A 25,716-nucleotide genomic window follows, 5' to 3' on the forward strand; every position below is an offset into this window, starting at 1 on the left:
ACACACACACGCACACACACACACACACACACACACACACACACACACACACACACACGTCTTCTTTGTGGATAAAAGCAAAATTAAATGACAAATAGAGCAAGAATTTAGAACATTATGTTAAATAAGGCTCTGGTAAGAACAGGAAAAGACCCTTTTATTTTAGGTAACAGCACCCACACACTCCTCCCTCTCTCTTTCCTTCTCTCTCTCTCTCTCTCTCTCTCTCTCTCTGTCTCTGTCTCTATCCCCAACCCCACCCCCACCATACCCTTTACCTTTTTTTGGAAGATGATATGGGGGACCCAGATGTTACATTTCCCTGGCCAATGGTGAGCAGAGAGGGGCTGGATTGGCGCATACTCACGATGCCCCTTCTTTTAAAAACGACTCAGCTCCTGTCTCCAACTCAGCAACTTGAGCAGCAAAGAGACTCCGTTCGACCAGCAGCATCATCATCCACCACCACCACCACCACCACCACCAGTAGCACACCTGACAAACTGGCTCAACTCTTTTTGTCTGTGTGTTTTTGTTTAAATGCTGTATAGGATCACAGAAAAAGACAAAAGGTCAGCGACTGAAAGTGTGGCACCATGTCGGGATTAAACACGGGGGCACTCCTGCTGTCTCTCCTGGCCTCGGTGGCCCTAGGCCAAGGTAAGTGACTGTAAATCTAAATAGAGGGCGTGCACACGCAAACACACACACACACACACACGACACAGGACATTTACATTTAACCAAAATACATTCTACTGGCTTAATTAAATTGCTCATCCCAAGAAGAACTGCAGTTTCCCTTGAAGATGTGAGAGCAGAATTGGCTGAGATCTCTCGAGAAGTATCTGGTGCTAAGCTAATATGATAGCACATTTGTGTGTGTTTCTTACTCTCATGGACCACCACAGCTCTCTATTATTATTATTATAATTATTATGTCACCAGCACTGTAATCAACAACACGTGGTGAAAGAGGAGAAGGGGGGTAATTTTGAGGAGAGGCCCGGCGTTCTGTCTCTCTGTGGTCTTGATTAAATGCTTCAAATACAGTCGAGAAGTTCTGCTTGTAGACACTTTTAACGACCCGGTCAGAAACAGAAGGCCTGCACTTGTGATAAAATCTAAAAAGAGTCTTTTATGATGTGATTTTTCATTGTAGATGCTCTGCCTCTCCCTCAGTGTGCTGACCCACATCATTAAAGCTCCTGGAAAGTTTTCACTCTTATCATCATCTAAAAGCTGCAGCACTCCTCCAAAACGACACCAGCAGTTGTACTTTTTGCAAAGCTGCTCCCCATTAACCTGACATTTTCTTTCAATGAGAGTTGGCAGTTCATAAAAGCAAAATTGTAAGGTAGCGACGTCTTAATAGAACTGGACTGGATCGGACTCAAAGGCCTGAGAATTGTAAATGTCTTGCAGGATCTTTCTGTCATTAAAGTATATCAGATTAGTTGCAGTGTATGGCGAAATTCAGACTGACTCTCTAACAACTGTGTTGCATCCACAAATGATTGCGACTTTAACATGGATTATAAAATTTTACGTTATGCGCCGTGCTCCTCTAACAGAATCCACATCCTGCAGTTAAGTGTTTTTGGCCCATTTGTCCTTATTTCACCCTCACAAGCGGTGCCAACAATTCCTCAGATACGATTCCAGTCACCTTGGAAATGAGAAGCAATAATCACAAACTAAGTGACCCATTTTCCCAACCTGCTGGGTTCGCGTTCTGCTAAATGAGAAAATGGAATAAAAGGCAGGACAAAGAGTGCAGGTGAAACGACTTTACCGTCCTCTTTTCCTCTGTTAAATTGGCCAAATCTGTCACTCTTTCCCCCTTTGATGTCAATTTCAGCCACTTATGTATGTCCCCTGCTAACTGCACATCTCCATCTGTCCATTTGTCCTCAAGGAACAACTTTTCCTCTCCCACGCCCTTCTCTACCTCTTTGCCTCTCTGTCAAAGGCTCTGATTCTCTCCATACACCTCAGATTTATGAGCTCTTTTCCTATTTGAAGGTAGCAGCTGTTGCTGAATGCCTCCTTAAACTCAGAGGGGATTACCACCTTTTGCCACCTCTTTTACCTTTTTTTTTAACATCCCGCGCATGTCAGACCTCAGCGCATGGTGTTATACGCCGCTGCCAGTCTCTTCTCTCCTCATAAGCGTCAGGCCGAGCTACTGTAGATGTGTGTTTGAGCAGCTGGAGGATTGTGAATCGCTCATGAGGGCTACAGCGAGTTCTCCAGATGCTGACCACTGTCTACTCCAAACACATATCTGTCTGGCCAGCTGACTGAAGGAGACAGGGATTACAATGGATCAAAGAAAAAGGGGCACATTCATTCCATTAACGTCAAGCCATATCAAATCTTTATTTTCTGCTTTTCTCTCTGGGTGTATACACGAATGTGCCAGCAAATGGTTTCTTGAGGCTTATCAGCTGTTGTTATTTGAGCTATTTCCAGGTCCTGGCTCTCTACCTACATGCACAGGTGCAGCAATCCAAGCAAGATATTTTTTTAATGCAGAAATTCAGCGTTGCCCTCAAATTCTATTTTTATAAAGCTATATGCCACAAATACTTTCTTTTAAGAGCACAAAGCTTTTGTTTTACTTTCATAAATCCTTAAATCATGTGGTTGATATGCATCATTAGTTAATGTCAGGGATCAAATTGCTGATTTTAATGAGCTGCAGATGTTTTAGGAATCAGACAAGGATATTTGAGTATAAGGAAGGTTGAGGGAAAAGAGCAAGAGATAGACTCAGAGAGAAAGAGCAGACTCCTCCGCAACCGCGCTCACCTCAACTAAGACGCACGCCAAACATATAAACAGCTTCCATATGACACAGCAAACGGATCATCACATACACCATACCCCCCCCCCCCACACACACACACACAAACATTCACATACTCAAATTCAGATATTTAAATGTCTTTGATTTAGAAGCTCTGTTATATCTGTCTTTTGTGACAACACATTTGCAGCTGGACTAACACTCCAGCACACACACACACACACACACACACACACACACACACACACACACACACACACACACACACACACAAACACACAGTTGAACTGCTTCGACAAGTACTGTACAACCTTGTTGTTAGCAAACTTAATCCAATTGGTTATGTAACATGGGGGGGGGGGGGTGTTATTTTCACGTCTCCTCTCTCTTGAAAGGATCTGCAATATTATAGACAGGATCCAGACCTTCCTTTTAAAACCTGTGTCTCTGCCAACATTCATCTGGCACAATCACACCTCTCTAATCTGACTGAAACATTTTTGGGTGCAACTTCATAAAGTCATGAATTCTCCCCTTTCCTCACTTTGGCAGCATTTTCCCCCCTTTTTTTTAATAGTTTATGGCAAAGGGAGAAACGTCCACAAAGTGCTGCAGTGAGACAAGTTTATTTGCTAATGCACTGAAGCCCGCTGCGCCACATTAACCCTTAAGTTATCGTAATAATTCAACACTACAGAATACTGGTTAGATATTAAATCTGTGTTGACGTTTGATCACAGCACAGGGAGACGTGGTTCTGAAATACTTCGGCATCTAAACGGATCAAATTATGGTCTCAGAAACTGACATTTGTAATTCCTGTGGCCAATCAGAAAACAGCGCTGCTTATGATAAGTTTACATTGTTGTTAGCAAGGATGCTAATGTCTAAGAAACCAACCGTTACCCACCCAAAACAATAATAATTATGTGAACTCATATAAAATATTATGTTTAGGTGTCAATTAAAAAAAGTGCAGCGGTTTAAAAATAACAAGAGTGACATCAACTGGTTACACCGTCAAATTACAACATAAGGTGGTATATGTTATCTTATAAGAACCAGCTGGTACAGTTGATCCCCATCCTCCAAATAACCCCTCCTCCTCTTCAAAATGCACAACTGGAATTCACATGTACAGACCTACACTGGAGCTGGTGTAAACCTTTACATTTGAGTAAACTTAGTCCTAAAGTAGAATTTAATGGGACACTTCCCCAAATAAACTGCATTTCGCCTTTTACGTATTCATAAATAGGTGTCTTGAGCTTGTGAAGATGTTTTCCCTCCAGCATTGCGTCTTTGTGACTCAAGAATGCAGAAAGAGCCAGCCACAATATATTTAGCTTCAAGCTAACTGCGACTACAAACTCTCAAGCGCATCGTCCAGCATAATCCATGTCTTCTCAGCAAACTAACTATATCGCCTCTGGTTTGGCGTTCATACCCAGTTGCACAAAGCGCATGTAGCTGGTGCATTCTTTTGACTTAACTTGCTTGGACTCGTCCATAACTGTACGAGATAGCGCCACAGCAGATGTGTTATTGTGAATTACTTAGCGTGCGGCTGGATGAGGTATGGATTACACTGGATGATGCGCCTCAGAGTTTGTAAAGGGACATATTGGGGCAGTTTTAATGTTGTTTTGTTACTGTTGCTAGCAATTAACTAAATAAATGTACGCGGCTGGTCTTTCAACCTTTTTGGAGTCACAAAGAAGTGACGCAGGAGAGGAAAAAAACATCTGGAGCTCAAGATATCTATTTGTGAGTTTGTAAAACACTTTCAACTCAAACTGGACTATTTTTGAACTCAACCATAGATGATGGTAATTATTATAAGGTTTACCTTTGTACGCTTTCACCAGCTGCATTTCACCATTAACCACAGTGATACAAAGCTAAAATAAGAGTTGCAGTTGCTCCTGGAGCTTCAAGGGGGGTAAAAATGACAATGAGGGGTACAGAGTCATCCAACAGCTATGCTTCAGACATAGCCTGGCATTTAGGTGCTTACTGTGTGGCTATAAGAGGAAGTGAGATGCTAACCAGCCTGCTCTTAAATATTGGTACTTTTGCCTTCTGTGGCAACAATAATGTATCTTGTTACCTTGTCTGTGGTTTATGAGGGTCGCCGTGAGGCTGGCGAAGGGTTTACAATAACTCATGTGGAAAGGCTGATGTCAAAGGTGAAACTTCTACAAAGGAGAGCCACATCTTTACTGTGTAGCTACAGAAATAGAGCACATGAATAGTTTCAAGGACAAACTAGACATACTGTACCAATGGAGCATTTAAGGGTGGACTTTTCTTTTAGCACTGAAGAGGAAATCATAACTTCTAACCATGCCCCTTCTTGGCTTACGACATAGGAGGTAAACTTCTTGGTTCTTGATGAGATAAATTACCTCACATACCAGCCACATGAAGCAGTGCTTGATAAAATCTCCCAGCTTTTAAAATTCATGAAGTGTTAACATGCCGCTCAAACGCACAATAAGCACTGTGAGTCTGCCGCGGGAGTCGGGCCAGTTCACGCCCCTTGTAACTGAGGTCACTGCCCTCAAGGTTGCCCTTCCCTTTAGCTAATCTGACTTTCCTCTTTTAACATTTTAAAAACCATTCGTCACCTCATAAAACTGAATACAATCACTTAGTACACAGTTTTCATTATCGAACATCTTGAGACGATTATAAGGAGCTCTGCTGTGAATTCCCTTTGTTTTGGTGTCAGCGTGAAGGAAATGTTATGTAAGAAGAGTGAGGAAAAAAATGTTTTATGATTTCACAGAAAATGGATGCAGTTCAGAGTGCGGGGAGGTAATATAGAAGCCATTTTGGCATGTTGTAGCAGGTGAACACAGATGTAATTGATCTCATTAATTATGTTCCCATTCAATGTAGTGTGCCACAGCCAAGCTTTGAGCCAGATTGCATAATACCAGGGTCCTGACACACCTAATTGGAACAGGGCGATATTTAACTTCAAAATTGGCACCAGAGTGAAAGCTGCTGTGGAAAGGGCATTGCTTCTTATATTAGGTGTAACTGAAGGTTTGGTCGTGTGCAATTATTTTCCCTGTTTTTAAAAGTTTTCAGTTTCTATAGCACGACCATTGATGTTGTATTATTCTGCAGAAATATTTTGACTAGTATAATAAAAAAAAAAGATCTTAATTACATTGAAATGAAATTTGCTCAGACTAACGAGAAGTGAAGAAAAACTATTTGATTTGGAAACAAACAAGAGCCACATCTGCCCGGCAGAACAAAACGAAAACATTTGCTTCTGTTTATCCAGCCATTCCAGTGCTTCAATAAGACAAAGCTGATATGGAAACAATGTCTTTTAAAGCCAGGGGCATTGAAAAAGACATCAAAGTCAGCTGACTGTCTATTTGGATCTAATACCCAGGCTTCAGACCCAAAACAGAAATGTGCTGTCTGCTCCAGACCATAACAAAAAACACATTTAAATTGCGGTAATTTACTTGGAAACAATGTTTATCACCACTTTTTTAATTTCATCAAAATTATGTGGAATTTAAACTTAGTTACCTAACCAACGTGAGGGACAACCTCGCAAATCAAAGACAGAAGGTTAACTTCAATGCACATGGCTCAGTGACAAGTCAGTGGGTTTACATTGCAGGCGAGCTATAGTTTTAACTCATTTATGTCCTTTAGTTGGACTTCTTTCCTGTTCCTGTACACACGAATGTGGAGGAATCAATTTATTTACCAAAATATGTCTACCTCCAGAGACGTAAGTCGCAGTACACCTTCTTGTATATAGTGGCAGTCTGACTTTCTTACGGTTCAACTTTTTCCGGCCAGTGAACATGTGGCAAGCTTTGTGCTTTTCAAACAGCGGACATGATTTCAAAAACTGCTAAAGAAAAGCAGAAACCTCCTTAAGCATGGACAGCATACATTTTGTCCAGACCTCATTGTTTTCACAGTAGCCCAACTCAGCCTGGTGTTTTGTTCCATGGGATCCACTGCAGTTTTTGGGTGGATTGAAGCGTGTACATGCCGGAGTTAATTGACTCCTGACTGCATTATCTCAGTATGTTAATCTGACTTTCAAAAGTATGATTTCAGTCAGGCGAACATGTTTACAAGACATTAGTCTTAACTGTTATTATTGGCTAGCTAGCGAGACACGAGTCCATGAGACATGGATGTACACATCCAAACAGTTAAGTGTCTTACTTTTCTGCGGTCACAACAACGTCTCTTCTTTGCATTAAAAAAAATTTCTTTGCCTCGGTATTTAGGTTTTGGGGTCTTCATCCAATTATTTTGATAGCACCAACCCTCAAAAAAACCGTTACTCCATCTCCTCAGAAGTTTTAGAGTAGAAATTCCTTGAACTTTTTGTTTCAACACCATGTATATTATTGGCATTGGTCTACTACATAATTAAGAAAATGACATGACAGTTTTCCAAAATCACACCATGGTCAAGCTTCTCATACTGTCAATTGATGACCCAATAAAAACAGATTACCTTAGTTTGGGAGAGGCAGGTCTACATTTTTAGGTCCACAGCTAAACAAACACTCAGTGAATCAGCCATTATCCTTCAACTTGTTTGATATACTTTTGAACAGTCTATCTTTGTTCAGTCGAGTGACTGTCCCACATTGCTAAATGTAGCAAAATAACAGTCCAGCGTTGTAAAGAAAAGAGTTGTTGGCGTACGAAGAATGCGGAGTCTTGGAGGATCGATACTGTCCTCTGTGCTGGGAGCCTCTCCTTGTAAACTCAGCAGTGTCTCGACAGAAGTCGAAGCCCATATTACACCCACAGACACACAGGCTGCATAAGCTACTTTTTGTTTCCGTCTCAAACCATGACATTTACTTTTCTGCTCTGCCCAAGTGAAACACCAGGATCGAAATGTCAGGCAACTATGAAAAAAAAAAAGAGTGCTGTAGGAAAATGAATTATGGCACTTCAAAGCATACGGGAAACATGTAACTGTACGTGTTGAATAAATCAAAGAACTACATTTTCATTTGGTGGCAGGTTAAATATCTCTCTCTTTCTAATAAGGAAACATTTGCTTTCATCTCATGCGGTTGTGTGTCAAAGCACTAATGCAGAAAAATGAGGACAATGCGAGGCTTACAGGCTGATCAATGCCTGTTGTATGTATGAAGTATGGACATATGTCATTAAGACTAAAAATAAGGAAATTGCAATTTTCAACCATGTGTAAGCGAAGACAGAGCAGGATGTAGTCCATCTTTCTGGCTCGGATCCTTGTTAACAGACGACTCTGCGTGCAGGGATTTCTCTCGGCTGGAGCTTGATTAGCATCCTCAACAGCGGCAGGTTGTTGATGATCAAGAAGAAACTGGGTTGGAGTGAAGAGGACAAGTGAGGGGCAGGACGATAAGTCAAAGGATGAAAAGCACAAGCAAGGGGTGGATGATGATTAATAGAGGGGACAGAAAGGCCAGAGACGGAACAGTGAAGGACAAAAACAGTCCAGGCCTTTTAAAGACATTTATGAGTTTGTAGCCAAGAAAACTCTAACAATTCATAGTGCAATTCAGATCAGTAGGGGGGTGCATTACCAGAAGGTTGGAGTGTTGACTCTTCATTTCACAGGAGGCCCTTATTACCTTAAGATGAGTTTCACAAATAAACTGAAAGACTGAGATCAAGGGTTGTGGATAAAAGTGGCTGAAATGAGATTCCTTTGCATGGTGGCTGGCCTGAACTGCTGCTCCCTCACGCGACAGTGGCTCACTCGTGCTGGTGAATCCAGGATTTCAGAGTATAAATGCATAACTCTTCTGCAAGTGTGCAGTTCACTATTGCCTCTTGAGGAATGAAGTGGTATCACAGCTTGATAGCTTGCGAAGGCACTCAGAAATTATCCCTTGAAGGTGAGGTGTGTCATAAAGAGTGTTATATCATAAAGTATAAAAAGAAAAAGTATTCATAATGTAGAAATACTAGCAAAAGTGCCCACTGTTCACCAACACATACAACCCTAGCATCCCCTGTACTATTCTGTGTGCAAGTTGAACTGTAACATTGAAAATTGGGGAAAATATAGGATAACTGTGTACATTCAAGGTTAGATTCCAGGATTCCAGGCAAACTACAAGCTCATTTCCTTTGGTTCTTTCCTTCTGTTTGCAGGATCAGACAGCCGGAGTCAATCAGACCGTACTGCGACCCGTAAAGCATTTGCAGACACACAAACAACAGGTACTGAATCAATCGATGTTGATATTCAGAGCTGAGTCTACTACAGTAGTGTTCCATAGAATAAATGCTTATATCACCTCTATTCTGACAGTTACTGGCATGCATCACAAGGAGGCATGACACCACAAACCTCAAGCCTTCCTGTACCAGAGGCATTAGGCTGAGATGGTTTATTTCAAAGTCAAATGGCAGTGATATACTCTTAATTATTGCTGAGGAGTAACATGTCTGCGGTCTGCCCTGTGTGCTGTGATACAACAGCCACAGAAAAAGGAAATTAGCATTAAATGCCATGTCATCTTTGGGTTTTTTTTTAGCATAAAATGTTCATCTTATTACAGAAATATTGTAATATTCTGTATAAGAAAGATGGTCTTTCAGCATGTTAAAAATACATTCTTTCACTTTTAATTCCTCACATTCCCCCTTAAGGAAATGCTCAGGTTTCAGAACATGTGGCAGACACTAGACTATGTGCCTCATCTGTCAGGGGGGTTAGAATGAACCTGGACAGTGCAGAAGTCCCTGGGGTGTATGACATCAGTTTCAAATGGCAGTACCAGACCACCTCTATCTGACCCTTGTCTCCCTTTCATGTAAAAGTAGCTCCAAACTCTTTTCTTTTCTCGCCCCTTCTTTATTTCTGAACTGTGTGCTGACTTGTTTGCTTTCTTTTATACTTTTTTTCCCTCTCTTCACATACTCTAACCCCTCCATGTGCCTCCAGGCGTGACAGAGTGGACATCTTGGTTTAACATCGACCATCCTGGGGGGAATGGAGACTATGAGCGTCTGGAGGCTATCCGTTTCTACTATAGAGAGAGAGTTTGCGCGAGGCCCACAGCTATGGAGGCCCGTACTACAGACTGGGTGGCAGCTGCTGACACTGGGGAAATTGTCCACTCTAGTTTGGAGAAGGGCTTCTGGTGCATCAACAAGGAACAGCCCCACGGACGCATCTGCTCCAACTACCATGTCCGATTTCAGTGTCCCCCAGGTAGTCTGGATGACAGTAGCTCACGACTACAAGCTGCCACCATGCATGAAATTACATTTACAATGGATTCAACAATAATAAACACTCTTTTATACCATGTGGTTCTTCGATGTGTGTGTTCAGTGCAGAGCTACTGGACCAACTGGAGTGAGTGGGGTCCTTGCTCAACCACGGTGTGTAACGATGTCGGCATCCAGGTCCGCCAGAGGAAATGTGTGAGCACTCAGCCCATGCCTATGCTACTGGTACCAGCATGTCAAGGGCATCACTCAGAGAGGAGGGAGTGCTCCACCCCTCTATGTACAGGTGATAATCCCAAGCATCCATCAGCCCTTCACTGTTATTGATGTTCTTTGGGTGTGATGTGAGGAAGTCACACGTGGCACAAGTGCTTGTGATACACTTGTGTGGTATACTCACATTGTCCTCACCTTGTCTCTGTGTGATCAGCCAAGTGGAGTCCATGGGGTCGGTGGGGGACGTGCTCGGCGACTTGTGGTGGGGGTCGCAGAATTAGAAGACGGACCTGTGAAAGGACCTCAGTTACAGTGCAGTGTAACGGACGGCCTGTTGAAATGCAAAAGTGTGGGAAGAGTCCCTGCCCAGGTATGAGGGTATGATGCAGATTGCTTTTCTTGTCTTTGTGAGCCTGTCTTAGCTCTTTTTCTCTTTGTCACAACAGCCAAATGTCAGCGTGTGTGTACCAACGGGCGTCCAAGTGAGGACTGCAGCCGCTGTGTGTGTGATGGCCATGTGCTGCATGGGGAGGTCCACAGTGTGACTGGTGTCCCTGTGGTGGGCGCCTGGGTGGCACTTGCTAACCAGCCCAAAGTCATCCGTGTCCGAACAGATGCCAAAGGCCAGTTCAGACTCCTGGGATTCTGCTCCTCTGACCCAACTCTGATCACTATCAGGAAGGAGAAGTTTGTCCCCATCAGTGTCTCCTCCTCCAGTAACTCTACAGGATTATCCTGGGTACAGGTCATCCTCAAATCAGCTGGTGAGTATCAATGACAATAACTATTTAAAGCACTGTAACAGTTCTTTTAAATTCAATTCATAAAGCAAATTCGGTGTTTATGTTTGGTTTAACTGAATAGTTGCAGGTAAATTCTCAGAAGAGCTATTTTGAAGGAAATGTGTTCTCCAGTAATTCTCATTGTCATTGCTCCACCGAGCCACTAAATCCTCCAATCATTTGTTCAGACTGCAGAGAACCAAAAGGAAATTGACCAAAGTACAACATAAACAGTCTGGCCTGTTCTAAGACTTCCCATAGTCTGGAGCACTTACTTGGTTGCACGGAAACCAAATAAAAGTGGGGCTGTGCAGCTTTTCAGGGCTTAATTCCCTCAACAATCATTTTTCAAAAGCACAGAGACCAACTTGAGAATAAAGTGTGATGCCTGACTGAATTTAATGAGGTTTCAAAACTCTGCTGCAACATTCGCAAGAGTCAGACTAAAGGTTTGTGCCTTTCTGCTTTCCACAGAAAAACCATATATAGTTAAGCACCCCGAAGACAAGGTTCGTTATGAGGGAGGTCGTGTGATGTTTTGCTGCAAGGCGACAGGATCCCCCACACCTGACAAGTACTACTGGTGAGATATTATTCCTGGCACACTATTAATCACATCATGACACAAATATTTTTCAATATCAGTATTTTGATAGTGTGAAATTTATATTTGGAGTTTACATTATTATGGAAGTGTATTTCATTCACTTAAGAAGAAAAATAGTTATGCTTTTTTTCCACTGATTAAGAAAAACCACCCTGTTTTTCCACAGAAAAACCACATATCGTTTTTTTCTGAATTGGATATTTTTCTAAAAAAAAACACACAAAAAAACAACGCAAAACAAGGAAGTCTTTCAGAAAGTTGCAAAGATCTGATGTCAATAACTAATGAAATAAAATAAAAATAAAAAGGGGTGCTATTGAAATATTAACATTTTTACATCCTTTGTGAAATGTGGATTTCCCCCACCAGCATTGCCCCACTAAGAAGATAATGTTGGTTTGATTGTTATCACGATATCTCACAATAAAGCTGATCAATTGTGATTACATTTGATGGAAAGTCATAAGGAACATGAGATCCTGGATCAAACTGTAGATCACGCATAGTCAAATTTCGATCACATTTCTTTTGTCCAGGTGAAACAGTGCAACAGCTGAAAGACGAATGTCGTTGAACATCCTCAGTCATATTGGTCATGGCAACTCCAGTGCCGTGTTGTAGGCAAATGGCACTTGTTTCAGAGTCTTACAAGATGTTTCACTCATCCACAGGCTTCTTAAGTTCTGAAAGATGAATGCGTTCAACCGGAAACCATTCTGATCATTATTGATCTATCAAAATGTGTCCAGAATATTCTGATTAAATTGATTGAGGAAATACATTTTACTGGGGGGATGTGTTTTCTGTTGATGGGAAGTTTCATGCTCTGGATCTGGTATCTGTAATTCCTATTTTTTGGGCAGTTGGCAAGAATATCTATCAACATTTTGGTGTTACCATGTTCATATTCTGCATCTACTGAACTTTCTTCATGAACTTTCTCATTTTCTCCACTCCAAACTTTAATGTCTATCTTCAAGGTACCATAATGGGACTCTGCTGGATAGGAAGGTGTACAAGTATGAAGAGGACCTAGTACTGCGAGACCTGAAGCCAGAGCAGGCGGGACAGTACTACTGCAAAACCAGCAGCCCTGCAGGCAGCATTAAGTCTTCTTCAGCCTTCCTCACAGTGATTGGTATGTAGGATCTAATCATTAACAAGCTATATGTGTACAGATCTAGTTGTTTTAACCATTACTTGATTCCAGATGCGTAAACAGCAAAACGTTCCTACATGTGCTGAGTTTTTGTTTCAGAGCCAACAACAGACAAAATGTCCCTTCTTGTAAATGGCATAGTGATGTAAACTGCAATTCCTTAGACTGGCTGATATCCCATTGCCCTTGACAATGACGTCATTAAAATCCTCAACAGGTTCAAGTAAAACCACAGGAAGCAAACAACTACATTTAAAGAGCAGCTGCTCAGAGATTCTTTCAGTTTCAGAGGAACGTCCGATCGAGCTCCAACTAAGTCACTGGTGAGCTGTGACCACATTTTAAAAGAATCCAGACAAAACCACACTTTCAACACAGAGGGGCTCACAGAATTTGGCAGCCCTTGTTTTTTTTTTTAATTTATATTGGTTGAAACTGCATCTTTCTAAACAGAGTTTCATTTTGTAAAGTGTCTCTGGTCAATGTAAAACCTAAAAACAAGTGTCTCCAGAGCACCCAGTGTTAGGCTGAAATCCAAGATGATAATAAAATCTGTTTCTTTTCTCTCAGAGTCAGACAAGTATGTATCAGGGTGGGAGAGCTATACACTGTTAATATCCTCCAGGTGCTTGTTAGCCACGTCACAGATTAATAAACAGGGTTTTCATGGAAGAGTGCTAAAGCTACATATCTCAGGCCGCGTACAGAAACTTGCAGTGCAAAAGTCACAACAGCTGGAGCCTCTGTATGTGCAAGACAATGGTGTTTCTTCTCGTGTCTTACATTGTGCAGGACCTAAATTTAATTTACCATATTATGCGTTAGTTTATTCAGGTGAACCAAATTTAAACAATTTATCCTCAAAGTTGGTAAAGCCATCACCATGAAGATATATCACATGTGTAATACTGCTCCATGTGTCTGCAATTATTGACTTACTCTGGTGATGGGAAGCTTAACAAGGATACGAGACTACAAGCTCAAGCATGATATCATGCACAGTAATTGTTCTGCCAATGTCTGGGTGAACGGCAATTCACTCGCTCCAGCTCCCATCTGGATGGCTGGTAAATAAATGTTCCCTTCAACTTTATGTCTAATTATCTCTTCGTGCACAATTCACTGTCCAACTCAACCATTCAGAGGCACTTGAAGTCCAAGCAGACAGTGTGTGTGTGTGTGTGTGTGTGTGTGTGTGTGTGTGTGTGTGTGTGTGTGTGTGTGTGAAAACAAAGCGACAGAACAGGGAAGAAGTCAGCTTCCAATTTATTTGCTATAAACTTGCCTCACTCATCAGTATACAATAACTGTGTATTTTCTTTAATTAAAACCTTCATAAATCTGAGTGAATTATATGAGCAGCTATATTGGAGCAGCCATATTGGAGCAAACAGTTATGTCTCCAAAATAGCAAGTCTAATAGAATCAAGGCTAAATATCAGATGATTTTTGACATTTGTGCAATATTCCTCTTGCATTGAGAAGTCATATTTTGGGCCCTGGTTAAAAAGTCTAAAGCCAAACAGCAAATCAGTTTAACGATGAAGTAAATGATGAGTATTCAGGGAAAGTCTGGTGCAAGTTTGTCATTAGTTTCCAAATTAGTCACGTCAGTCCTATTTGCATAGCGCCAAATCACCAACCAAAGTTATCTCATGACTCTTTACAGCAGAGTACATTCAGAACCGCACTCTTTTAATTTAATTACCCACAACATTTCCCCATGAGCAACCACATCTGTGACAGTGGTGAGGAAAAACTTTCTTTTAACAAGCAAAAACGTGAAGTAGAATTAATCACTCCCTTTAACAGCCATGCACACCTGGCACCTATTGCTAGTTAGGTGGTGGATCAAGTTCCATTCTCAGGGAATAACTTGTTTATTACTTGTCTGTCTGATGATATTTAAAAAGATCAATGCTGAGCTGTTTTTCCCTTTTGAGGTGTGAGAACAAGAATCCTCCATTGTAAAAGAAAAATCATCTGGAAAGCTCCAGGCACACAAAGTCTGTCAGAGATTCAAATTGTAGTCAAAATGAAGTTAGACAGCAGTGCCTCGTGCATAAAGCACGCAGTCTCTCTTCATGGGAAGTCAGACTTGTCATATTTGCAGTGTGAGGTGGGGCTGCAGTGGTTGCTGAAGAGCTAAAAACATCAAAAGCAGGCTGCAGCTGCAGTACAAATACATTTGCTAATCAAATAACACAAGCTGGGTGATGTTTTATGTGAATCAAATGACTGACTTATCTTCTTGGTGTGTCATATCAACACAAGCTTACTGTAATTTATTATTAATTCACAGCTAAAGGAACGCCAGCATGCAATTCCACCCCTGAGATGCATCTCATCAGATTGCCAATGGACTGTGTTCAACCTGGGACAAACTCCAAGTTCTACAACGCCGGCCGCTGTCCTCACAACAAATGTGCTGGCTCTTTAGACTTTGATATGCGTTGCCGAGATGGAGTTGGTTTCTGCTGTGGTGTCCAAAATATGGAGAGCCGCATCATTGACTGTGGGAGCTACAGCCTCCCTATCCGGGCGGTCTCTGAGTGCAGCTGTCAGAAGTGCGTGCAGCCTGCTGTATTGGTCCGAGGCAGAGTAGTCGCAGCTGACAATCATGAGCCTCTGCGCTTTGGGCACATCTACATTGGTAAAGAAAGGATGGGCACCACTGGATATCAAGGAGGTTTCACATTACAAATCACACCTGACACACAGAGATTAGTGGTAAATTTTGTTGACCCCACTGAGAAGTTTCTTGATACCCCAAAGGTATTCATCTTTGACAAGAAAGGTGGATCCATCTACCATGATGTAAAGGTGATGAGAAAGCAGGCACCAATTGATATCAATGCAGGAGAGACCAACTCTATTAACCTGGGTGAAATTAAAGGTGAAGACCCTATAGGGCAGTTGGTTATTCCAGCGAACTCATTCCACAAAGATAATGGCCAAGTCTATGAAGGAACTGTGAAAGCCAGTGTCACATTCATTGACCCAAGAAACATTACCACAGCTGCTGCGGCCCCCGGTGACCTCAACTTTGTCGACAATGAGGGTGACATGCTCCCTTTGAGGACTTACGGCATGTTCTCTGTTGACTTCAGGGATGAGACAAACAAGGAGGTACTCGGAGCTGGAGCAGTCCAAGTCCTACTTGACACACAGCATGTCAAAATGCAAGAGCACATTCCTGAGATGAAACTGTGGTCTTTAAATCCTGACACAGGAGTGTGGGAAGAGGAAAGTAAATTCTCCTATACCAAAACCACTGGTGGTCATGGGAGGAGCAAACGAGAAGAGCGCACATTCCTCATAGGCAACATGGAAATCAGAGAACGTAGGCTTTTTAATTTAGATGTGCCTGAAAACAGACGTTGCTACGTCAAGGTCCGTGCCTACATGAGTGACAAGTTCCTTCCCACTGAACAGCTGGAAGGTGTTGTGATCAGCTTGATAAATTTGGAACCCAAACCTGGATATTCCTCAAATCCCAGGGCATGGGGCCGCTTTGACAGTGTCTTAACCGGCTCTAATGGGGCCTGTTTGCCAGCTTTCTGTGATGCACAGAGGCCTGATGCCTATACTGCTTATGTCACTGCAATGATGGGTGGGGAAGAACTAGAGGCAGCTCCTTCCTCCCCAAAGATGAATCCAAACATCATTGGAGTGTCTCAGCCATATCTGGATAAGATAGACTACCAGCGCTCAGATCATGAAGACACAGCTCTGAAGAAAACAGCCTTCAGAATTAACTTGGCAAAGCCAAACCAAAATAATCTCGACGAGACCAATGGGCCAATTTATCCATATCAGAATTTAATAGCTTGTGAAAATGCCCCTGTTGATGCAAATCATTTCAGATTCTTCAGAGTGGAAAAGGACAAATATGAATACAATGTTGTACCCTTCGAGGAGAATGATTTGACAACCTGGACAGGGGACTACCTTTCCTGGTGGCCTAATCCCCAAGAGTTCAGAGCATGCTTCATCAAGGTCAAGATCCACGGACAAAAGGAAGTGATGGTTAGGTCAAGGAATTTGGGAGGAACACACCCTGAGACAAAAGACAAACTTTATGGCATTCGAGACATACGCAGCACCCGAGACATGCGAGAGGCCAACACTTCGGCAGCCTGTGTAGAGTTCAAATGTAGTGGCATGCTGTTTGATCAAGCGGAGGTGGATAGATCCCTCATATCTGTCCTTCCACAAGGGAACTGTCGCAGAATCGACACCAACAGCCTCCTCCGAGAGTATCTCATCAAACATCCGCCAGTTGCTCCAAACAATGAGACCCACGGATTCACCATGTTAGCCCCAGTGGATCCTTTAGGACACAACTATGGCATCTACACAGTCACGGACCAGAATCCCAGGGTTGCCAAGGAGATTGCTATTGGGCGCTGCTTTGATGGAACCTCTGATGGTTTCTCCAGAGAGATGAAGTCAGAGTCTGGAGTTGCACTGACCTTCAGCTGTCCAGAGAGAAAAATTAACAGGGAAAGCCTCTTCCAGCGTCTTCAGACAAACCCCGGTCAGACATTGACTCAGATGGCTAGGGACATGAGGGAGATGGAGGGCCTGCAGGTGCAGAGATCATCCACCCAGGTGGTGAGCTATCCCTCCGAGCAGCAGGGCAGGACCCCAGGACGCAGAACCAGCACTGCAAACAGAAGGCGATTGGCCATGCGCACTCAGCAACGCCAATAAATGTGCCAGAAGGTAGGGTTGGATCATTTGATGTATGTTCACATTGAAAGTAACATCAGAATAATCTAAATATTTCTGTTTCTTCTTTCAGATCTTCAGTGAAGACTAGCATGGTGATTCCATCACATTGAAGAAGTAAAAGTCTGTTGGTCTGTATCAACTTCCTCTTGACTGGAAATTACAAAACTGAGGCAGACACCGACTCAGAAAAAGTTTTGAGTGTGATTGAAGATATTCATTAATCTTATACTTACTTGAAATGTTTGTGTTATTCATTTCTTCCTTCCCTCCTGAATGACGTGCATCATTTGGCTTGATGCAGTGACTGTCATGTATTTAATTGGCTTTGGTCACATTTTACAAATGACAAAATAATGTTTGAGAATGTAACTTTTATATATCTAGTTTGTGGCATTCCATCGTCGATGTTTTTGCTGATGTATCTCAGTGTCTGAGTTAAAACCAAACCGTCAGAAACTGTGAATACGATGCTACAGTACGTCTTTGTATTTGGCCTCTGTTTACCATTGGACTTCTCTGAGAGCAAACGTAGCTGTCGATGAGCCTAATTTCTACAAACTGAAAGAGTCACACCGACATACTGGATGCAGGAGGGTGAACCACGACATCTAGGTAACTGAGGATGTTTTCACTCAGTGATTCTTCGTGTTTTGCAATAACATGCCACTGTGCCAGCTGTGACTCTGTCATACCTCCCTGCATACCAAAACAAGCAAAGATCTCACCAGACGCAGACATCCTTAAAAGATAATAATTGATTGTGGGACATGACATCACTTCCTTTTGCTCGCTGCACATTCCAAAGTGACACATCCAAAAACAAGCTGTTACTCGTGCACACCCTCATATCTCACTTTCTCAAAAAAAAACAGTTAAGGCTTATCAAGGCCCAAATTTACTTGTTAAAAATGTCAGTGAGCTGCCTTTGTATTTTGAAGTGCAATAAGTACGTAGCATAATGAAACTTGATCATTCTTAAAAATTTGCATTTTTAGCTATAATAAAAATGCAACTGGTGAATGAAGCAATTACTCCTTCAATACATGTGGCAGGTTGTGTGAATATGATTTCTTGCACACGTATTTTGACAGATTTTCAGAAAATAATTTAACTGCTATGTAATCACTCTTCAGCTATGTAGACTCTATTAACCCCCTTTATATGACAACTGTAATCTTTTCTTCTTCAGAAAGCAGTCTATTTAGCGGGAGGTTAAATTCTCAGTCGAGCCTTTTCCTTGTCAATAGAACAGGATTCCTCTTGCTTAAAAAGGTCACAGACGGGCTTCCATGCTAATTGGGGCAGAAGATATAACAATATAGGTAAATATAAATTATACATTTATTCTACATGATAGAAATGGCAATTTAATCAAAGTAATAGCAAAAACTTTCCTCTGTGATAGAAGTTCCATCTTCAAAATAGGACTTTGCACACCCGTGTCAGAATTTTGTGACGCTGAACTAATCCAAAACCAAATAGGGGGTCTGTGGTCCATGGAGAGAGACCAGGCTGATAAGTAAACATAAGTCTTCTGCTAATTAGAAAATAAATTGCATATCCACTTGGGAACCCAGACCTTCACAAACAGCCAAACAAGTTCATTTCTAGAACACAAAGTCAATTACAATAAACTGAGCTGAGGAGGATTATAAACATTCACCATAAAAATGGCACCAGTGCACTCTGCCGGTAAACCTGAATGAGTTTTCACCTCAATCTTATTTAGTCTAATTACATTTTTATTCCTCCAGCGTGACAGATTTATTAATTAGTGTTTAGAAGTTGCCAATGAAAAGTTGTGTAATTGTGAGCCATATATCATCAACCAAAACATCCTGACCTTGAAGAATAATCTCTTTCCATGACGCTAATTAGCAGCGAGCTCCAGAAACATGTTTAGAACAGAGTGACACTTCCTGGTTCCATCGCCATTATCACTGACCTCTCTAATCACACACCGGTGAGCCGTCCATGACTGTAGAGTTTAGATGGGGTAGATGAAAACAAACGTCTCCCTGCAACAGATGTTGCATCCCACCTGCAAGGAAGATAATAATTGATTCCAGGTGTGGGAAGAGTTAAGTTCTATACAAATGCAATGGTCTGTGAGGTCAGCTGAGGAGGCCCAACATCTGTAGAGCAACTGGAGGAAATGTTAGACCAAAGACATCAAGAGAAAGAGCAGCGAGATTACCTCGTGATGGATTTAATCACTTTGGGGAGCTGTTTGGTAAAAAGGAAAGGGAAAATATTTGTGGTCTTTGGCCTCACAGTCCATCACTTATAGAATCGCAGGGCTTCAAAAGTGGTTGCACATGGAAGAAGGAAGTTTTGGGAGGAGAATGCTTTGACAGCAGAACTGGCTTATTCATGTGGAGAAGTTATCGGGGGAGTTTGAAGGACAAGCTTGAGTAAACTTTTATGTAAAGCTTTGCATGGGAATGGATTCCTCAAAAACAATTAGTTTGTTGTCTGGGGAACTTCAAAAGAAGTTTAAAAAAGTAAACATTTCCAACATATTTTGGATCAAATGGAGGGAATTTAAACATGATTCCAGCAGCTAAATCACACAAAAAAAATTACTTTTGATGAAAAAAAAAAAAAGTTTATCTCAGTGGGATTGGCATCAGCAGTAATAACATTTCAGTTTTAAAGGGAGTGAAAAAAATGTCAAAATTGTGGAGTCATTATCGGATGATCGAGTGTTCCCTTGGTTTCAAGATAAATATGAAGCTACAGCTAGCCCCTGGTTAGCTGAGCATAAAGACTAGAAATCAGGAGAAACCTGGCAGAGTTCATGAAAACGGAAGACATTTTATACCCCCACTGCCATTCAAACCTACTTGTTTCATGCACCTGCCAGTAGTTTCTCTACAACTTAAACAAACAGGATGTAACATGATTGTTAGCCTCACACGGTGATGGTTAGCTGTGGACAGAGCTAACTGTTCCCTGTAATTATGACGCTACGCTAACCAGCTGCTGCCTGTTGCTTTGTATATTTTCCTCTTCAGTCCTCTGGAAGTTGTTACAGAAATACAGCTGTTTTATGTAGTCTCTGACCATTGCTAGAAGATACTTTCCCACCTTGGATAACTTGGTTTCTTTCTGTAAGCAATACAAATTTAGAAATCTGAAAATAAAAAGATGTTTTCCAATTCATCAAAAACGTTTGTCTCTCTGCTCTCGTAGGCTAATGCTAACTGTTATAACACTGCAAACAGAAAAAAAGTAAGAGGTTCACAGTCCACTAGTAATCACAAAGAATTATTCCTTTTCCTAAAAAGATGTAGCAATTTTCTCTTCTGCACAGTCCAGACGGTCTCAGGGAGATCATAATTTATTCAGGAGGTCATCCTTGAACCTTTCCACCACTTTTCTGGGGTTTACAAAGATACCGTAGTTGTATATATGCCACTGTGCTGCAGGAAGTCACCTTGAATCGCATTAATTACTCCTGATAGTGCTCTGGAAAGCTTTAATAGCATTAACTATTGCATGGTGATGTCAATCTCTTTGTTTCCTTCTAGTTTTCATGTGTAAATTGTGTATTGTATAAAATCTACTATAACTGTATGAACAAGAAAGTGTAAATAAATAATTTTGTTTGAACCTTCTGAATGGTACTCTGTTGACTTTTATTGACTGTGGACACATCAATTGTCATATATTTGTTCAAATAAGGGAAAAATGAGAAAATGCTCAAATATGTGGAGAAACAATAATTTCATTTGGAAATGGAATAATACATACAATAGCTTTGACTTGCAGTACAAGCATCACAACAGTAATTTGAAACAAATGTTTGCCAGCTTCCAACAGATAAATGCTGTATGCAGTGAGGCAAAACATCTTCAACAATAAACAAGATATATAGCTCATGACATACATGAGAAGTTACGCAAATGAAATAAAAAACTGTTTTAAACACATGGGCTGAAATGAATTGACTGGTTCCCTCTGTGAAAGTAATGCTTTTGAGTTGTTTTAAGTTTTACAAATCATCCTCTGTGTACAGACAAAAACTAAATGAACCTCCGTAGTGTTTGCCCATCAGGAGAGAAATTATGAAGCACTCAGTTAGACCTCGAGTGCACGTTATAGCATTTTCAACCAGTGGAATTATGAGTGTAATAAAACTGCACAACAGGGAGTGCAGGAGGCAGGAAAGTGTTGAGCCACACTGTCACTAACACCTCCGTGACAGGACGCCCTGTGTCTGCCAGTAAGCGAAGCTGACAGAAAATATAGTGAGTGACTCCTCTCACCGCCGATGAATAAAGAAAACACACTCGCATCAGTGCACACACGTATAATGCTAGAAAAACACTTTTTTTGGAGTCAGTGGGGCATTTCAGGTTGTGAACCTTCCTCCGGCGCCTGGCTTACTGTTTTTTTTTTTTTTTGTTTTTTTTTTAGTCCCATTGCGTCAGTAACAGACAAACCTGTCTGTGCACGCGCCAGGAATGAGAAAAGCTGATGGAGAGGTCTTAACGCTGCCACCAATCATAATTGCATTGCCCTTCATATGTGTTCTGCTTGCTGGGACTCAGTTTGGGTTAGGAAGCTGTTCAGCAACTCAAATCTGAGGGGGGGGGGGGGGGGGGGTAACTTGACATCAGTGGAAGAAATGTTTAAATTTATCCAGCAGACAACAAGAGAGGCAGCTTTTGCAGTTTAAGAGGTAATGCATGTTGAAGACGAGGAAAAGTGTTTGGTTTAGTTCTAAATTGGCCGATGAAACAGAACAGTCAGTGTTTAAACAGCAATATCACCGATAAAGATTAGTTTCTTTAGTCACAATAGGTCACCCATTCATTTCAAGACACTGACGACTACAATGATAAAAAGCATCTGCCTGTCTTGTCAAGAGACCAAGAGAAGTCCTCATCTACATTTCTTTCTTTTAAATGGATCCCAATAGACACATAACCGTTCTTGAAGGACTGATTCAGCATTTTTTTAAAGAATTAATCACTTGCAGATGTCAGGATTTTCTCCTTTTGTCTGCTTTGTAGATAATATTGATATTTTATGGTTGGTTAGATAAAAAAAAAAAGAAACAAAACATCAGACATGACCAGTTACACCTGAAAAAATACCTACAAACAACCGGCAGATTATTTGTTAACCGATCTTTTTTCTTTTGATGACGACCATTACCTGTGCTACGAAAATAATTCATGCTGCATGTAATCCAGTAATTGCAATTACGTTTAACTTGTGCAAAATGTCTGCATTACAATTAAGACTGGGGTGTGTTTTCTGTGCATTGACTGATAATGGAAAATGAGAATACAGAATCTGAGATTATAGAAATGTTATGTTGGACTGTTAATGAGGTTTTTGTTGAATTCAACAAAAGGTAGAGGCTGACACCCACTTATTTAACCATGGCACGTAACAAAGTAGCCAGAGTAACAGTTTCCCTCGATGCAATAACAATACAACATTTTCAGGAATCTGGAAAACACTTTTAAATCATCACTTTACAAAATACATTTACACAGCCAGTACTTTGCTGTTTAGTAGTATAAAGTTAAATACTGTGCTTCCATGTTGCATCAAGGTTAAAAAAAAGTCTGCTTTTGTCAGGTGTGTTGTCAACATCCGGAATGAACCTTCGGCGCTCCATTTGCAGCACCGACATTGATTCTCTCTCCACATCTCATGATGTCATGTCCTCTTCAGACGATCCGCTGATATCATTTGGAATTCACCGCAAACAAACAGACTGTGAAAGTGACAGATAAGGCTCAGGAATGTTTCACATGGCTTGGATTTGTGGAATAAAGTCTTCTAAATAGCCCAGGTGGGCTTGCTGCAGGCAGGGTGCTCCGTAATCAGGGAACTGGCGGGGTTACGAAGGGCTGACGGACAAAGCAGCTGCTGAGGTTGTTCAGCTCTTCTGATTGTCAAGAAGCGGCTGTAAGGAGAGACGGCTCGCATGCTTCACGTACACGTTACCGCCCTCCAGCTTGACTTCATACACTTGTTGCTAAAGCAATTAAAAGAAAAATACAAAGAAATTACAGCTGTAAATAAACACACGACCCTACATTACAGTCATGTGTCAGCATGAATGTTATTAGAAACTATGCAGATGTTCTTATAGTACATGACAATTAATTTTCCTGAGGTTATAGCCTGACACGTTCTTTAATCTTAACTTTACCTGGATTCGTTTGTCAAAACCAGTGTAGACAGACATGATGAGTGGTTCAACAGCTGTTACCAGAAAATGAAGTCTGTTTTCTGTTTAAAGAATTGGAGATGAAAATATAGAGTTTGCTCATTGGTTCAATATTTCAAACTGCAGAACAGGCGAAGACGTTTGAACAAAATCAGTCAAACCCACTCATACTAACCCCCAGAAGCAGACTACAAGTTAAACTTCTGTTTACCTGGAATTATAAAGTCATTCAAGGTTTGATGACAGTGTTGGAAAAACCATTACTCTGTTACTGAGTAAAAATGCATCATCAAGTTCATACATCTATAGATTATACAGGAAATCCATTCATCTATGCTGCTTTTAATCCGCAGCCTGCACAGGAAAGGGTGCTGTTCTTCCTCTACTGTTTTACGGTTACATATGTAACTTTGCCAGTCAGAGGGTGACTGATAAAGTGGGAAAACAGCCTGAGCCAGCTCACATACCTCTGATGACATCATAGCGCATCTACATCTGAGTCATGCTGCCCCTATGTGTATGTGTGTATGCATGTGTGTGTGTGTATATATATATATATAAATATATATGTGTGTGTGTGTGTGTGTGTATATATATATATATATATATATATATTGTATACACACACACACACATATGTTGGTGCAGTGGTAAGCACTGTGGCCTCACAGCAAGAAGGTTCCTGGTTTGAGTCCCAGCTCCAGCACTGGATCTTTCTGTGTGAGTCTCCATGTTCTCCCTGTTCCTGTGTGGGTTCTCTCTTGTACTTCAGCTTGGTCCCAAAGACATCAAGAGGGGACGAGGCTGATTGATACTCTAAATTGACTGTCGGTGTGAATGGTTGTCTGTCTCTATGTGTTGGCCCTGAGATGGACTAGCGCCCAACTTGGGCCCAGCTCGAGCGCAGGATCTTTATGTGTGGAGTTTGCATGTGCATATGTACACAAACACACACACTTAAATATGTGTGTGTGTACACATTGATATCAGCTCACACATATGATCAGATATCAGAATCAGTATCAGGAAGTGAAAATGTCTTGTTTTACACTGCATCATGTTCCTGGTGGGGTGATAAACATTCAGCGATTTTGAAGCAGATGAACAGGAAGGGTTCAAAATGTGAGGAACAGCAGGGATTCACGTCTTGTTTCCACAATGATAAATGCAACCTATATTGTGTTTTCCTTCCGAGTGAGAGGTATGTGGTTGAAAGGGGCTTGCTTCACCACCACTAACCTTTAATGATGTCCCTGAACTCCCGGTTCTGAGGTCAAAGTCGTAGTCATGCCAGGGGCAGAAGACCTGCAGGACTCCGTCGGCCTCCTCAATGTCGCCCTCACACAGAGGACCTCCTGAGACGCACACACGACATCACTCATCTCAGACTCTCTTTAAACAATCTCGGTCACTGTGACGGTGAGGCTTGCGTACCCGTGTGAAACATCAGACTGCATATGCGGGGCTTTGTTTACATTCACAGCCTTCAACAGTATGCCTGATGATGTGCAATTATTACTATTTCGTTTAGCAAATATTGTAACCTACATTATTCCTACTCCTTTATCGGCATTCTGATGGGATGAGGTTTTACCGGAGTGCGAACAGCGGGCATCCATGGCAAAGAACTCCCCCTTCACATAGAAGAGGCAGACATCCGAGTCGTACCCGAGGGAGGAGTACATCAGACGGCAGCGCTTCCTGGAAAGCTCCGAGGCCGGGCCTATGAGTCTCCATGCAGCGCCTTCCGCGTCTCCCTCCGCGTCTCCAGAGCCAGAAGCCATAAATAAACAGCGAAATGTTACTGCTTCTTTAAATGGCGTCGGTGTAAATGGCTCTGGTAGTTGGCTTTGTGCATACTTTCCATATTAATAAGCAGGCCGACCGGTGCGACGTTAAAACGTGCCGCGAATGTATCCTCCTCCATCCTGGCTACAGCGAATCCCGTCACACCGGACA

General features: G+C 41.7%; 2 protein-coding genes across 2 annotated transcripts; one reads left to right on the plus strand and one right to left on the minus strand.

Annotated features, from left to right (window-relative positions):
- Positions 1-433: 433 nt before the first annotated feature.
- On the plus strand, positions 434-21,171 carry cilp2 (cartilage intermediate layer protein 2). Its single transcript, XM_086224308.1, has 10 exons — positions 434-660; positions 8,975-9,043; positions 9,771-10,040; positions 10,164-10,346; positions 10,491-10,646; positions 10,723-11,040; positions 11,533-11,641; positions 12,646-12,803; positions 15,127-17,552; positions 17,632-21,171. The coding sequence occupies exons 1-9, from the start codon at positions 597-599 to the stop codon at positions 17,538-17,540; spliced, it is 3,741 nt and encodes a 1,246-aa protein (XP_086080434.1). The 5' UTR covers positions 434-596; the 3' UTR covers positions 17,541-17,552; positions 17,632-21,171.
- LOC147249950 (Rieske domain-containing protein) lies at positions 21,076-25,716 on the minus strand. The gene is made up of 4 exons (XM_086224307.1): positions 25,618-25,716; positions 25,352-25,522; positions 24,997-25,112; positions 21,076-23,562 (listed from the first exon to the last, which is right to left on the minus strand). The coding sequence occupies exons 1-4, from the start codon at positions 25,682-25,684 to the stop codon at positions 23,464-23,466; spliced, it is 453 nt and encodes a 150-aa protein (XP_086080433.1). The 5' UTR covers positions 25,685-25,716; the 3' UTR covers positions 21,076-23,463.

Source organism: Aulostomus chinensis, chromosome 14 (genome assembly GCF_037954235.1).
Source record: "Aulostomus chinensis isolate RoL2024-O1b breed Wild chromosome 14, RoL_Achi_v1.0, whole genome shotgun sequence".
NCBI classification, from domain to species: domain Eukaryota; kingdom Metazoa; phylum Chordata; class Actinopteri; order Syngnathiformes; family Aulostomidae; genus Aulostomus; species Aulostomus chinensis.